The sequence below is a fragment of the Diplotaxodon limnothrissa genome, linkage group LG5, assembly GCF_057381915.1.
Source record: "Diplotaxodon limnothrissa isolate DT_005_m linkage group LG5, D_limnothrissa_male_GT1.1, whole genome shotgun sequence".
Lineage (NCBI taxonomy): Eukaryota > Metazoa > Chordata > Actinopteri > Cichliformes > Cichlidae > Diplotaxodon > Diplotaxodon limnothrissa.
The window spans coordinates 750,337-764,154 of NC_140600.1; the positions used below are offsets into that span (position 1 = coordinate 750,337).

A 13,818-nucleotide genomic window follows, 5' to 3' on the forward strand; every position below is an offset into this window, starting at 1 on the left:
AATGAACAGCATATTAAGCGCTGCATGCATTAGCAATAACATTTGGTACAGATGTAAAATAACAACAGAACCTCGTCCAGTACAAACTCAGTTTGAAGCATTGCAGTGTTTTACGGGTAGAAAAGCAAAACGATGCATTCCTGCCAACAGCTTAGACCAAAGCAGCAGCTACCATTCAAACCAAGTCAAAGGTTCTGAGTATATCAACAACAAAATAATAAAAAAACAGCAGTTTTCAGCACGTGACGTGTATGTTTGATCTTAACTCTCGAGCTGTAGATAAAAATGTACATGACAGCGGCCACATGTTTCCTGTAAAGTGTGGTGGAGCAGAATCGTTACATAAGAGCTGATAACGGGGTTACAGTGAGGACAGTTTACAACACTGCTGATAACTTTGGTGATCGGTCATCTATCCCTGCTGCTCTGGCCTTTTCATCTCAGCCTATCAGCACAAGAGACACTGAGAGTAAACCCGAGAAACACAAACACAAGTATTTTTACATTCCTGTCAAAACGATTCAAAGAAAAAACAAAAAAACATCAACAAAGAATTAAATACAATCAAATTTCAATTCCCTGAAATGAAACAAGACATCAAACAGTATAATAATCATCTAGACACGTGAGACAAGCACAGAGACAGTAGCTGGAAACAACAGTTAGCAGTTCTTTAGAGCCTCGGGTTTATGCTGTGTTCACACTGTGAGCAACAAGAGAAGCACTTTGTGATTCAAACAGGAGACGCAGGTGAAAGAGCTGGATTCTGTCTCTAATTCGCCACCTGGCAGGTTTAGCAGAACGCTTGACCATCAGCCTCTCTGGTATTTCGTCACACGTTCAGTTGGTAAAGTGACAAATGCTCTAACATCACCTGTAGACTCAGTAAGCAACCTGCCCTCAGTGTGAACACGCAGACCTCCACCACGTTGACTCTATTATTACATTTACACCTGAAGTCCTGCCAACTACAGTTTCAAGGACACATGTGGCGTGTCAGCCACATGTGTCCCAGTAAGGCATGGTTTATACTGAGAGCAGTGCACAAACATAATACCTCCTGCAGACATTTTACAAAGATCCTTGTCATTATTAAAAGCGAATCCCCGTGTTTCCCACCCCCGGACCCACACCCACCTATCCATAAAGGAGAGCATTAGTTTCAAGCCACCCATAAGAAAAAGTTCCGACTGGCCGAGATCACAGGCCTGACACCACCGCAGAAATGAGCAGAGCCAAGCCTGAGAGGAGGTGGGCATGGGGACAGGGCAGTGTGGAGGAGGCATCCTTCTGCACCATCATACCAGTCCCTACAACACAGAGAGCACATGGACAGCTCAGCGTACATGTGGCTATAGCTCTGACTTGAAACAGCATTACTATCACAGCTATGGAAGCCTAGACGACAACAAGAAACGTGCACAAATAAAAACATCTCCTGGCTTGACCTTCATTTATAACCAGCATGCACTAAACGGCTAACATTTAAAGCCATAAATGTTTATGATCAACATTATAAATATCCTTATCAAACCATATCTCGGAGATAACATGGCCTTGGATAAATGCAGGTTCCAGGGGTCGTTTTTCTTCTGCATAACTATTTATCGATAAGAGCGTACGTGCATGGAATCAAAGTGCTGCAAACAGGTAAAAAGGTGAATAGAGTTTGTATAACGGCTTTTCACTGGTCCCTGAGAGTGCACAGTAAACATGTTTCTATACACAGTCCCCAAAGTTAACAGGCTTCAAATGAGCTGGACAGCTGACCAATAACCACATTCAGGTGAGGCCTGCTCATTTTTTCACTGTCATCGTGAATATAAGCGAAGGACCCAATCACGAGGCTGGAAAAGCTATGAAAACTTTCCAAATCGACCTCAACCTTAAAAAAAGCAGAGCAGCGTGAAAAGGCCTGCAAGACCACAGAGGACTGAAGTGACAGCTAAAACAAGTCTTTGAGGAGGGGAGTGTATCACTGAGAGGCTCTGGAATCACTGCCTTCACCAATGGAAATACAGGGGCACAAAATCCATGTGGCTGGTTTCCCTCAAGAAGACTAGAGCAGACTCTGTCATAGCTAACAGAGTCTGTACAGTTTAGAAACCTTTAGACTGCGTGGAGACGATGCTGCAGCAGAGGCCTGTGTTGGAAACCACGAAGCAAATCTGGCCTAATGTAACACAGCCAGGGAGCAAAAAGTGTTTTCCTTTCATTATTTGCACTATTTTTTAACTAATGAACTATTAAACCGGAGAAATATATGGTTTGTGCTTCCTGATTTGTCACCTGAATCCCGGGACACGATAATCTCGTGTGCTGGCCCGTCCCCGCCCTCGCCCCATGACCAAATCTCCAACACAATGTAAGCCTTGTCTTTGGGCAGCGGCAGGCTCACTGACGTCTTCGTCTTGTCCAGAAACTTCAAAGCTGCCTGGTCCTCGTGCTTGTACAGAACCTGGAGACAGAACAAAGTCTTTTTACAGTGTTTATCTGTTGATTTGATAAAGTTATCTTTGGGTGATTATAACATGACACAAGCTTATAAACAAGATCTTTGACTTTGTTTTACAGCCAGTTTATTGGTTCACATAATTCCACGATGAGGTGAGCTGTTTCACGATGAACCTTACCGAGCATGAGCGCTGCAGCAGAAAGAAAGCAGTTAATCCAACACACCTGTATGTGCTCAGAATACAGACATGACAATCCTCGAGTCCCTGAATGCTGGAGGAAAAAGAAGGATTTTCCCCAGGATAACATTTTTATATTCCCAAAGCCAAATCACAGCACTGCTAACTGTCCAGCTGTGAGCTCTGATCGCAGGCTTGCTCTTTTCTTATGATCGACTGTTACAAACTTTCTTTTAAGTCACAAGTACTGTAAACCATGCTACATGCAAGTGGCTTTAAGTTCCGACCGTAAATACAGATTCAAATGTATAAAGCATATCAACCACCTCCTGCCCACAGAGTGACAGAACACGTTGGACCATTACAAATGAACAGAAGCTGCAGTTTAAAATAAGCACAGATCAAATGTTCTTGGGCCACGTTGGAGACATGCTCAGACTAATGGGCTTTCCTGCACTTGGTCAAGCAGCCAGTGTAGACCATCCTGCTGACTGGTATCCCAATCCCACTACAAGTCTTTTATTATTGTTAATAAGCATGCAGGTGGGTGACAGGTATCAACGTGTACTCCATATGAATATTAGGAGAAGATAACAACGTTCTCAGGGTCACAACCATTTAAGATTTTCCAGGGGAAACTCCAAAATGTGAGAAGCTGATGATGCTTCAGCATGCATGCACAGAGAGTGCTCAGGACTGAATAAGACCAAATAAACTGATCAGGAAGGCTGGCTCTGTGATTGGCTGCACGCTGCAAACACCTGCAGATGTGACGCTGCTGGTACAGGGTGGTGAAAGTGTATCACAGCTAATCTTGACCACCATCTGCATCACCGGACAGGCAGCAGCTTACTTCTGTAACAGCCTGGCCCAGCTCTTATGCATTAAGACTATGCAACGCGCTTGCCTAGCAAACACTCGGATTATTTCTCCACATGTGGGATCAATAACATAAATCGTATTTAGATCCAGGACTCACTTTGTAGCCCAGTATGGCTGACTCGTTGTGCATGGCTGTCACTTGGTCCCATCTCACCGTGACCCGCGAGCCGTGAGCCTTCCACGACACGCTGCCCGGAGGACGATTGGGAGCTGAGAAGGAAAAAGCACATTTCAAAAGAATCGAGCTCATCCCTTTCAGTAGAAATGATGCATCCTGAGTAACAGCAGCCATTTTCATGTGTATCACTGTGAGGGTATTGACCCTGTATAACAAAGTCACACCAGACAGAGTGGTGATTAGAAGAGCACAGACTGCTGGACGCAGCTTTACAGCTGCTCCATGAATGCAGCTTCCAAAGGGAACATTTGCATCTGAAGTGATTAAAGCTTCAGATCTGCTTTAACTTTAGTAAGCAGAGTAAACTCTCCTATAAAAGCACGTGGTTGACTCAGTCAGCAGAAGCAAAGCAGGATGGTTTCCTGTCGGGCATCACTGTGCTGCTCGCCTCCAGGACAGAAACATTGAATTAATCTGATTTTAATGAGCTGTCATTCAAAATAAGTCCTGAGTCACTTACATGTAATGAATATTGAAGATATAAAATATGACATTTATGATTAAATTACAAGAAATAAATGTGTTCATGACATTCTCATTATCTGAGATGTATTATCGTGAAGAGCAAACACCAACGAGCAGCCAGCTGGATGTTACACCTGCATAATTTAAACGCAGTCGTATATGGTCTGAAAGGTTCGTGTGTCCTTTGCACGGGTGTGAGAGCAGACGTCTCTGTGAGTGAGTTGTCTTTGCTTTATGTTACGTGCTCTGTGCTGTCATCTTTCTAACAGAGAGCGCTGCACCCGTACGTGGTTTCCTGGTGGTGACGGCGGTGCGTGGCGAGGGCGGTCCTGTGCCGGCACTGTTGTATGCCAGAACAGCGACGTGGTATCGAGTGCTGGGTCGAAGTCCGGACACCCTGGCTGTCGGCTCCAGGCCCGCCGTCCTCACGCGGTCCGCTGCTGCTTCTCTTTCGTGCTGCCGCCAGTACCGGATCTGTTAACGCACAATGACACATCACTACAGACCTTTCACTCGTCTTTCTTCAGCTTATACATTTATACTCTTTTTAAAGCGTCCTTGGGTTTCTTCAAAGGTATTATTATTATTATTAATGTTGTCTTATAAACTCCATGTGAACAGTACTCAGAGCCTTCACTTTCAGACACACATGCTGTCCACAGCACATGACAAAGTTTGAAATAACACAAGGTTTTACATGATACAAAGCCATCAGACTGCTGTCATTTTCTATTATTTCCTCCACATATATGTTCCTGCTGTTTTTAAGCTCGTAGTTTGATATAAATTGATGATACATGGCTGCACCCTGTGGATGAGCATTCACTCTTTAATGAGCACACATACTGTGAGTATGCATGCATTGTGCTACTGCTCCAGCTATCTGTGTGCTATCAATATGTCAGGTTATTTAGCTTCCTTTCCTTTGACATTTTCCTGGTCTGTTATATTCTGAACATTATTTACTGAAACGTTTTCCTTACTGTGGTCATTTAGGCCGTGCGTGTCCCATACACACAGTTATCACCTAAGAGACCAGCTTTTTGTGACTGCACGATATGTTTTCTCAGTTGTCCACATATTTGTGATAGTTACAGGCTATGCTGCTTTACAGGGATGAAGTCACTGAGTTCGTCACCTCGTATCCTCTCAGGATGCCATTGGTGCTGAGCTGCTGCACAGGCTCCCAGGAAACCTGGATCTCAAAGGCGGACAGTGCCGTGGCATTGATGCTGGAAGGTCCCACGGTTGGCTCTGTGAGGAGTCAGCCAGAGTGTAAAAGGTTAGCAATGTGCAGTATGTGCACTGTCTCACATAATTATATACTCTTACAGTGTTGTCCACTTTTCTGCTGCAGCTTTGCTGACCATGTTCTTACTGTGCTTGATTAACCAGCCCATATGTATCAGGCTTTTCATTACATGGACTACTACCATCAGTCAAGTTGTAAGTGAGCTGACTGTGACCCTTTCTAAAACTATGGCTGCCCTCTAGTGGTTACAGAAAAGACTGCAGGTGGAGTTACATTAGAAATCTTCTTGTGATCTTCAGAAACACTGGAAACTGATCCCTGCCCCGTGCTCTCACAGCCTTCCATCGTGCATGGATCTGAAATGTTGTTTGTCTCATGTCTCTAAGTATAAGAATGGTGTATGGACCTGCAAGTGAAGTAGGAGCTGACTGTACACACCACTGTGTCTTGTCTTAATTAAGTACACAGATGTGTAAACTTGCTAACGACATATAGAACCAATTGAGCTTATATAGATTATGTATTGTAGACGTGCAGGTTGGGAGCTTCAGCTAATGTCCTCATTAAACATTCAGGTGAGACTTCCAGTATCTAGAGTTTATTCAGAAACACTGAGTGTCAGCTCTGCAAACAGAGGCAGGACCGCGGCTGGAACAAGACTGCAGTAATAATGAGAAAGTCTTTGCAGCTGAGTTAAAGAGGCATGGGTGCACTCCCACAGTTTGAGACCTCTTTAGGCTAGACTTCAGTCAGCCATGAACAGCTACAGAGGCTGTTCATGGCGGTGGTTTCAGTTCCAGCTCTGTACACTCGAGTTAGCGCGTCTGCGTTTCTGTATTCCTGCTCCACAAACTCAGACATGAGGAGGAGAATGGATGGATGCTCTCTTACTTGGCTCTCGGTGAAGGCGGTCGCACTTTTCTCCTCTCCTCCTTCCCCTTATCTTCCCCTGCTTAGCCTCTTGTGTCCTGTCTTGTCTCGCGTGCACTACTTTTCCCTGGAACAGTCTCTCACTGTCGTTCTCTAAAACCTAACAGAGAATTATGGATTTGATCAACTGGTCTCTGAACGCTATTGACACCCTCTTCTCAACGAGAAGTCTGGGCTCGGGAGAGCCCGAGTGCCCTGGAGGGACTTTCCCTGCCGGATACACGATGGATGGGTGGCAAACCTGGAGGATCTTGTGCCTGGCGGGACTGTCTATCGAGGACGCTGAGGATATTTACCTATTCGGAACCATGATAACAGGGTTCTTGCTGATCGGAGCTGGCTTGGCCCTGACTTATCGGAGAAATAAGAGAGCGGAACCGGCTGTTCAAACCCCCCCTAAGCTGACCGCTGGAATTGAAGCGACGGGACGAGGCGCGGCCTCCCACACCGAACGCAGCATGGTCAACACCTTGGAGACGCTTACAGCTGCCGTGAAGACTCAAACTAACACCATTGAGCGTATGATGGGATACATCAGAGAGGGGCCTGCTCACAATAACACCCTTGAGCGAAAGTTGGATAACATCGCAGAACGGCTCACTGCAGCTGTGGGGTCTCAGAATCAAAAGAATGACAACACCACGGAACAGAAGCTTGATACCATCATGGGGAGGCTCGCAGCGCTCCAACGGGAAATCGAGGCCCCAGTGTCAGAGTGCTAAATTCGCTGCTCGCATAAAGGAGAAATCAACAATATTCTACATTTGGACACCACGGCGCCAGCTGCTAGGCCCAAGGCTGGAGCCCACCAAAACAACTCCCTGATAACGACTGTGTGATGACTATTCTTCCCATCCCATGAAGGACACCTGGATCGGCTGGAGGACTGTTTACTTAGAGCGAAGGACACTGTCTCAGCTGAACTATGGACACGCACACACATACACTTACACTGATAAGCACGCACTCATCCCCTCCCTTCCAAACGCCTTCGATGCTTGTTCCTGCGGGGGAAGGCAGCGGGTCTGCGTGCCGCGCTGAAATGATAGCATGGTGCAGGACGACTGCTGTGTTCCTTCGAATCACCCCCCACCCCCTATCCATCCCCTGTGGCTTGTAATGTGCTCTGATGTTGTGATGTGGACATTAATGTACTCTCTGTGCAGAGGAGTTTTTTTGTTTCCTGTTCTCATGCTGTCCTCCCATAGGTTGCCCAGCGTGTGAAGAGGTCTCTTTTTTTCCTCTTGTACTTTTCCCAATGTTGTGTAATTTTTTCAGTGTTATTCTCTCAACGCTGCCGGTCTCCGACTGTATTCCCATGTGATGTCTTGTTGTTGTGTGTGTAAGTCGGGGGGGGTCCTATTCCTCTGTGGGGCAACCTGCATATGGCCAATAAAGCATTCATTCATTCATTCATTCATTCATTGATACCAGGTTCTTTCTGTTTCTTGTCCTCTGCGTCTCCTGTGCAAATCAGTCTTGTCTCTGTGTTCTTTTACCTGTCTGAGTAATCACCTGGTGTATTTCACCTCCCTAACTACCTCGTGTGTGTTTTAAGTCCAACATGCTAAGATGCTGCTGCTGGTAAACTGGACGTTCACTTCAGAGTGCTCTGGTAGAGTAGAAACCAGTACATTCAGCTTTGAATACCAACCTGCTGTTGACTGAATGTCACACAGTATCTGAGCAGTGTTCAAACCTCATATCTACAGCTGGGATGTGGTGGGATGGTGGACTGGTTCCATGATAGAAGCAGATTACACTGGAAACAGGAACCGTGGCACGCTTCTCATGTGGTCCCACAAACGTGTTTAGTAAGAAACAGTTTCTTGGTTCATTCATGTCATTTAAACAGAACGCTGTGCAGGTGAGCTCAGAGTCACTGAGTCAGTTCAACGTTTACAGTGAACCAGTCGACATCTTCGTGTGCACAAGCACATCCACCACAAACTACTTCTGTACAAAGCAGTGATGCGATCAGAGCAGTTCGGACGGACACTGGGACATCTGCCACAATGATCACACCGTGGTGGAAGTAGCTGAACGTCAGCGGTACTCACCTTCCTCTGCAGAGTGCACCACAGCCACCTGGCTAAACGGGCCTTCTCCTTTGCGGTTATAAGCTTTGATCTTCACTTCAAAGGGAGTGTACGCTGCCAGACTGCTGTTGTAGTAAACATGTCGAGAGGACTCTACACGTGGAACTCGCACCTCTGTCCATGATGATGTGTCCTTCTTTCTGAACCCCAAGATGTACCCGAAGCCGTCACCGTTCTGGTATTCTCTGGCCATGGGCTGGAGACAAAATCAGACATCCTCACACACCAAGTCTGAACCCAGCTGTCCCAGTAACACCATCATGATCACAGTGATACCACAGTATCTCCAGTACTGATCATGGTTAACTGCTCGTGTTTCTGTCTTTCTGTCTAATTGAATCTCTGTAAGTGTCTTATACTGTTTCCTACTTGTAATCGGAATACCACCGTTTTGGGTCTGGCCCAAGAGTGGACGATTAACACCTCGGTCTCATTAACACTGCCTCTAAAATCACAGTATCTGTTTGTACTGGAACACCCGACAATAACCTGGCCCATAACACTAGAATGAAACAGTAACAACTAACCTGATACTAGATTACATTTTATGAATGAAACGAAAAGAAAATGACTATTTGTTAACGAATGAATGAAAAACTTTGAAAACATATGAACCTAAATTCAGCTCTGTTTGGAAAATAGAGAAAACCCATTTGGCCTTTCCACTCACCGTCCATGTAACGATGAGCTCATCACGGTCTCCTCCACCACCTCCCAGTCCACTCGGGGCCACAGTGGGAGCTGAGGGCCAACAGGACAAAGACACAAGATGAACCACGAGTGTGGATCAATGTACCAAAGTGCCTTTGAAAACTGGAAAGTACTGCTTTCAAGAGACAGTGACACACCAAATCTTTTTTAGTATTTATATACTCTCAGAAAAAATAGAGTACAGCATCAAATCAATGAAACTTCCTGCTCAGGAGAGTGGGTTGTTAATCAGTTTCATATGCGTCAGTGTTAATGAAATGAATGGTGCTGTACACGGGCATATATACTGCCTGTGACACTGTTTAACGTGAGCGGTTTGATGGTCCGGGGAGGAGGATGCACAGACCTCTACAGTGCAACGGCTCAATCCTTGGACCTGCTGTGAGACCCTACGCTGGCTCCTCCTGGTGCATGAGGATGTGAGAGCTTGCAGGCACTTCCTGGATGATGAAGGAATTGATCCAATGAACTTGCCTCCAAGCTCACCACACCTCAATCCAACACAACATCTTTAGCACATGTTTCTGTACCTAAGAGTTTCCAGCCTGAGCTCAGCGATGGTCCAGACCTGGGAGCAGATGATCAGGACACCATCAGGCATTTGGAATATGTCCGGATTAGCATACACACAGCACATGGAAGCCATATAAACTACTATCATTTTGAGTTAGATGGCATTTTGGCTTTCCACGTCATTTTTTCAATTCCAGGTTGTCTTTGAATTTAGCTCTCTGTCTTGGGTTGGGGGGGGGGGGGGGGGTGTCTCTGGCTCCGCTGCAGTGGAGGGGTGGTGCCAGGGCAGCTGCTGCCACTCAGTAATCAGATTCTCCCTTTTTTCAGTGACGTTGGGGCTGGAGTGGACCGCAGAGTGTGGAGTGGAGACTGAAACGCTGACTGCCCCGACGTCAGAGTGACGGAAAGGAAAAGTACGTGGGGTGCGTTCATTTCACACAAATGATGTAACACCAGATCTCAGTCCGACAGAGGTCCTCTGGGATGTGACAGGAGCTGACAAATCAACTGCAAGATGCTACGATATCAGTACGGGCCAGAGGAACCATGGTGAACCTGTGCCAGAAAGAACTAAGGCAGCTCCGAACCAGCTGGTTCTGATGTAAACATCTGGTTCATGAACAGCTGTCCAAACTACCTCAAATGTGCAACTTACCTGCTTGCAGTGTCCGAACGATGTGGGAAGGCATGCTAGGCTCTCCACTGCCCAAGATGTTGCTGGCGATAACCTGGAATTCATAATCCGTCCAGGGAATCAATCCTGTCACACGAGCTGACTCTGCGTTTCCTTCAATGTTCACTGGATCTGGTGCACAGTGACACGTTTATTTCAATCAAAAACACTGATAGGAAAGTTTTACTGACCAACACTGTGCTAATGTATGAACACAGACACACCCAGTTCACTTTAATAACAACCCGACCCGATGAGTGTGTGAGTATACTGATACTAATGCTGTACAGGTTTCATGTATGCGCTTCCATCAGAAGCGTGTTAAAGAAGTCTGACATGCAGACGGACAGCAACATGTTTGAATCGCCACCATCTTCACTCGTCCTGTACGTCCGTCTGAGTTTCATCGTCAGCATTATTCCCTGTTTCACAGTGTGAGTCTGCCCTCAGCTCTGCTGCAGGTTTCCTCGCTGTTGTCACGGAGGGCTTGCTAACAGGGGCTCATCTGTTTGTTGGGGTTTTTCTCTGGGTCTTTACCTTCAAATATAAAGTGTCTGTATGTGACTGTACGCATGTGATTCAGGGCTGTATACATTTAATTCCAACAGTTTTTAGTTCCAGTAAAAACTGTCCTGACAAACATCTCAGTGTGTTATCTACAAGACCTGATAAATGACAAATACAGAAGAGAAAACAGAGTTATTTATAACAATGTTGGAGAGGCTGGAGTGTGCGCTACTGACTGACTGAGTCTCTGAGCAGGGATGTGATGAAAAAGCTGAGAACACCAACATCAGCCTGACATCTCAGAACAATCGATAAAAACTCCGTGAGAATGAAATCCTTTTGCTGCATTCTTGTTATCATTGTATTGTTGGTTGTGTTATTACTGTGGTTTTGTTATTACTAGAAGCACAACAAGAATACTCCTTTTGTTCAGGTGTATGGTTAAAGACACACACACCTGTCCTCATCTTCCTCCACTCAGACGACAGAGGAGAGCGGCCCATGATGACGTATTTGCCGATAGGACTGTGGTTATCGTAACCACGGCTCCACCTGAGTTCCACTGATGTCTCAGCCACGTTCTTCACCAACAAACCTCCAGGAGGTCCTGGGGGTCCTGTTCAAACCAGAGACAAGTTTAAACATATGACACAATCTCCACATCGACAGAGTAAAGCAGTAAAGGTTGGTTTACCATAACACACGTCACACAATGTCAGATGTCTGCCTACTGCTACGTAGATGCCAAATCCTTACTTTAACACCAGGAGGCGCTATGCTAACTCCAGACTTATTACAGCTGTATAGGTTGAGCTACTCCCCAGTAAAACCTGTGATCCCTTTTCTCCTTTGCAAATCCACCTCCTATTATCTTCTTGCTTTAGTGTGACTGCCCATCTTATCATTGTTCTGTGATTATTCTTGTCCAGCAGCTTTCCAAACCTTTGAGTTGCCTTTAATAAACACAGGCGGCTTTAGTGCATAGAATAAAGTGCTGTCTTTGAAAAACATGAGTGTGACAACTACAGTTTCATCTTTTTTAAAAACTACTATGTGAGTTTAATTACATTTGCTTTCATTAAAACAGAAAGCTATCATATGGGTCTCTTTGCCCTGAAGCTGTCTTCCCATGCAGTGTTAGCTTAAACATCACACGAGTCCATAGACGGGACCCTCACAGGTAATGCTTGGCAGTGTTCTGAGTGTGATCTAAAACTCATGCTCACAAGCATTATAATCTATGTTCAGTTCAATTCATCTTTATTTATACAAATCACAACAACAGTCACCTCACAGGGTTTTATATAGCAAAACCAAAACAGGCCTTATTATGTAAATGCAGAGTAGTGAGAGTATGACATCAGAGGACAGCTGTTTCACCTCGAACCACCAGCTTAGCTGAGGCTGCGGCGCTGTCCACCACGGTCTGAGCTGTGCACACGTACGTCCCCGCCTGGCTCAGCTGAGCCCTCACAATCAACAGGTCACCAGTGTTTTCCTTCTGAAAGGACACACACACACACACACACACACACACACAGAGACAGACACACACACACACACACACACACACACACACACACACACACACACACACACACAGACACACACACACACACACACAGACACACACACACACACACACACACACACAGACACACACACACACACAGACACACACACACACACACACACACAGACACACACACACACACACAGAGAGACAGACACACACACACACACACACACACACACACACACACACACACAGACACACACAGACACACACACAGACACACACACACACACACACACACACACACACACACAGAAAGAAAACAAATGTCATGAGTCTAAGTGGAGTTCGGTCATTCTGAGTATATTTGGGGAATCGGATTCTTGAAGAAAACTGGTTCCCAGTACTCCAATTCCCACTTGTCAGTTCTTGCTCTCACTCTGATCAGCTGATTTCATTTCAGGTGTCAGAGGAGAAAAACAGTGAGTCCAGAGCGTGGACATGGACATTTATTTTTATTGTGCAAAGACGAGATAAAAAACGTGGAAAAGCATCCAGGGCCGAAACAACTGCATATGCTGATAACACAACTTCAGTTCTTTGCAAGCATCTGCACAGACCAAGAACCAGAGTGAAAGCTGAGGGAAAGCGACTGGATAAGTGATATCGGTACTGGAGGTTTAATACAAAGAACATGTTTATTATGAGGAAAAGATGCTATTTCTTCAGTGCTCAGGTCATGTGCATTCAAAAGCTTCAATGAAACTGGAACTTAAACATGCTAAAGAACAGCTAGGTATGCAGCCTATCCTTAGCCCTGACAATAGCTAGCCAAGACACTGCAGCCAGTTTTAAGCTAGTTCAGGGGTCACGACCTTTAAGACCCAAAGAGCCGTTTGGAGCCGGTTTCCACGCAAAAGAAAACTCTGGGAGCCACAAATACTTTGTGACATCTAAGATGAAGATAACACTGTATATACTGTTTTTTACCTTTATGCTTTGTGTGAACAACTAAGGTGTGCTGCTTATGACATCCATGAAGTGCTACAGAGAAAATTACATTTTATTTATGTAACTAACACATTTTGAACTCTTAAAGAAATATAACAAAAGGAAAGCTGAACTAAAATGATCCAGCAAACAAAAACTGCTGTGAGCCGCCCTTATATCGCCTTTGGGCTTTTGGAGCCTTGACCTGACTTTTAAAAAAGATATATATATATATATATAAAAAAGATATAAACAATGAAAAATAGATATTTGCAGAATTCTGCCTAAATATGTATTTTACCTGGTTAATGTGTGTGGCGGGGCGTGGTCTGCTGCACCGCTGCAGGGGAGGCGACACACCTGAGCGGCACCCGCAATCATGCCTCGCCGCCTTAACGCCTGTGCTGTTGTGTTGGTGTGTGTCGGGCTGTGAGCTGCAAAGCTACAGCCGGCTGTGTGCGCACAGCAA

General features: G+C 45.4%; 1 protein-coding gene across 1 annotated transcript in view; it reads right to left on the reverse strand.

Annotated features, from left to right (window-relative positions):
• Positions 1-1,200: 1,200 nt before the first annotated feature.
• The window catches only part of cntn2 (contactin 2), a 46,167-nt gene continuing 33,549 nt past the window's right edge, over positions 1,201-13,818 (reverse strand). Inside the window, exons 13-22 of the mRNA XM_085353655.1 lie at positions 12,224-12,344; positions 11,301-11,459; positions 10,319-10,468; positions 9,110-9,180; positions 8,401-8,635; positions 5,297-5,412; positions 4,446-4,632; positions 3,613-3,725; positions 2,290-2,458; positions 1,201-1,310 (exon numbers count right to left, since the gene is read on the reverse strand). Coding sequence (XP_085209781.1) covers positions 1,201-1,310; positions 2,290-2,458; positions 3,613-3,725; positions 4,446-4,632; positions 5,297-5,412; positions 8,401-8,635; positions 9,110-9,180; positions 10,319-10,468; positions 11,301-11,459; positions 12,224-12,344 — 1,431 coding nt within the window. The remainder of the gene's footprint in view (positions 1,311-2,289; positions 2,459-3,612; positions 3,726-4,445; positions 4,633-5,296; positions 5,413-8,400; positions 8,636-9,109; positions 9,181-10,318; positions 10,469-11,300; positions 11,460-12,223; positions 12,345-13,818) is intronic.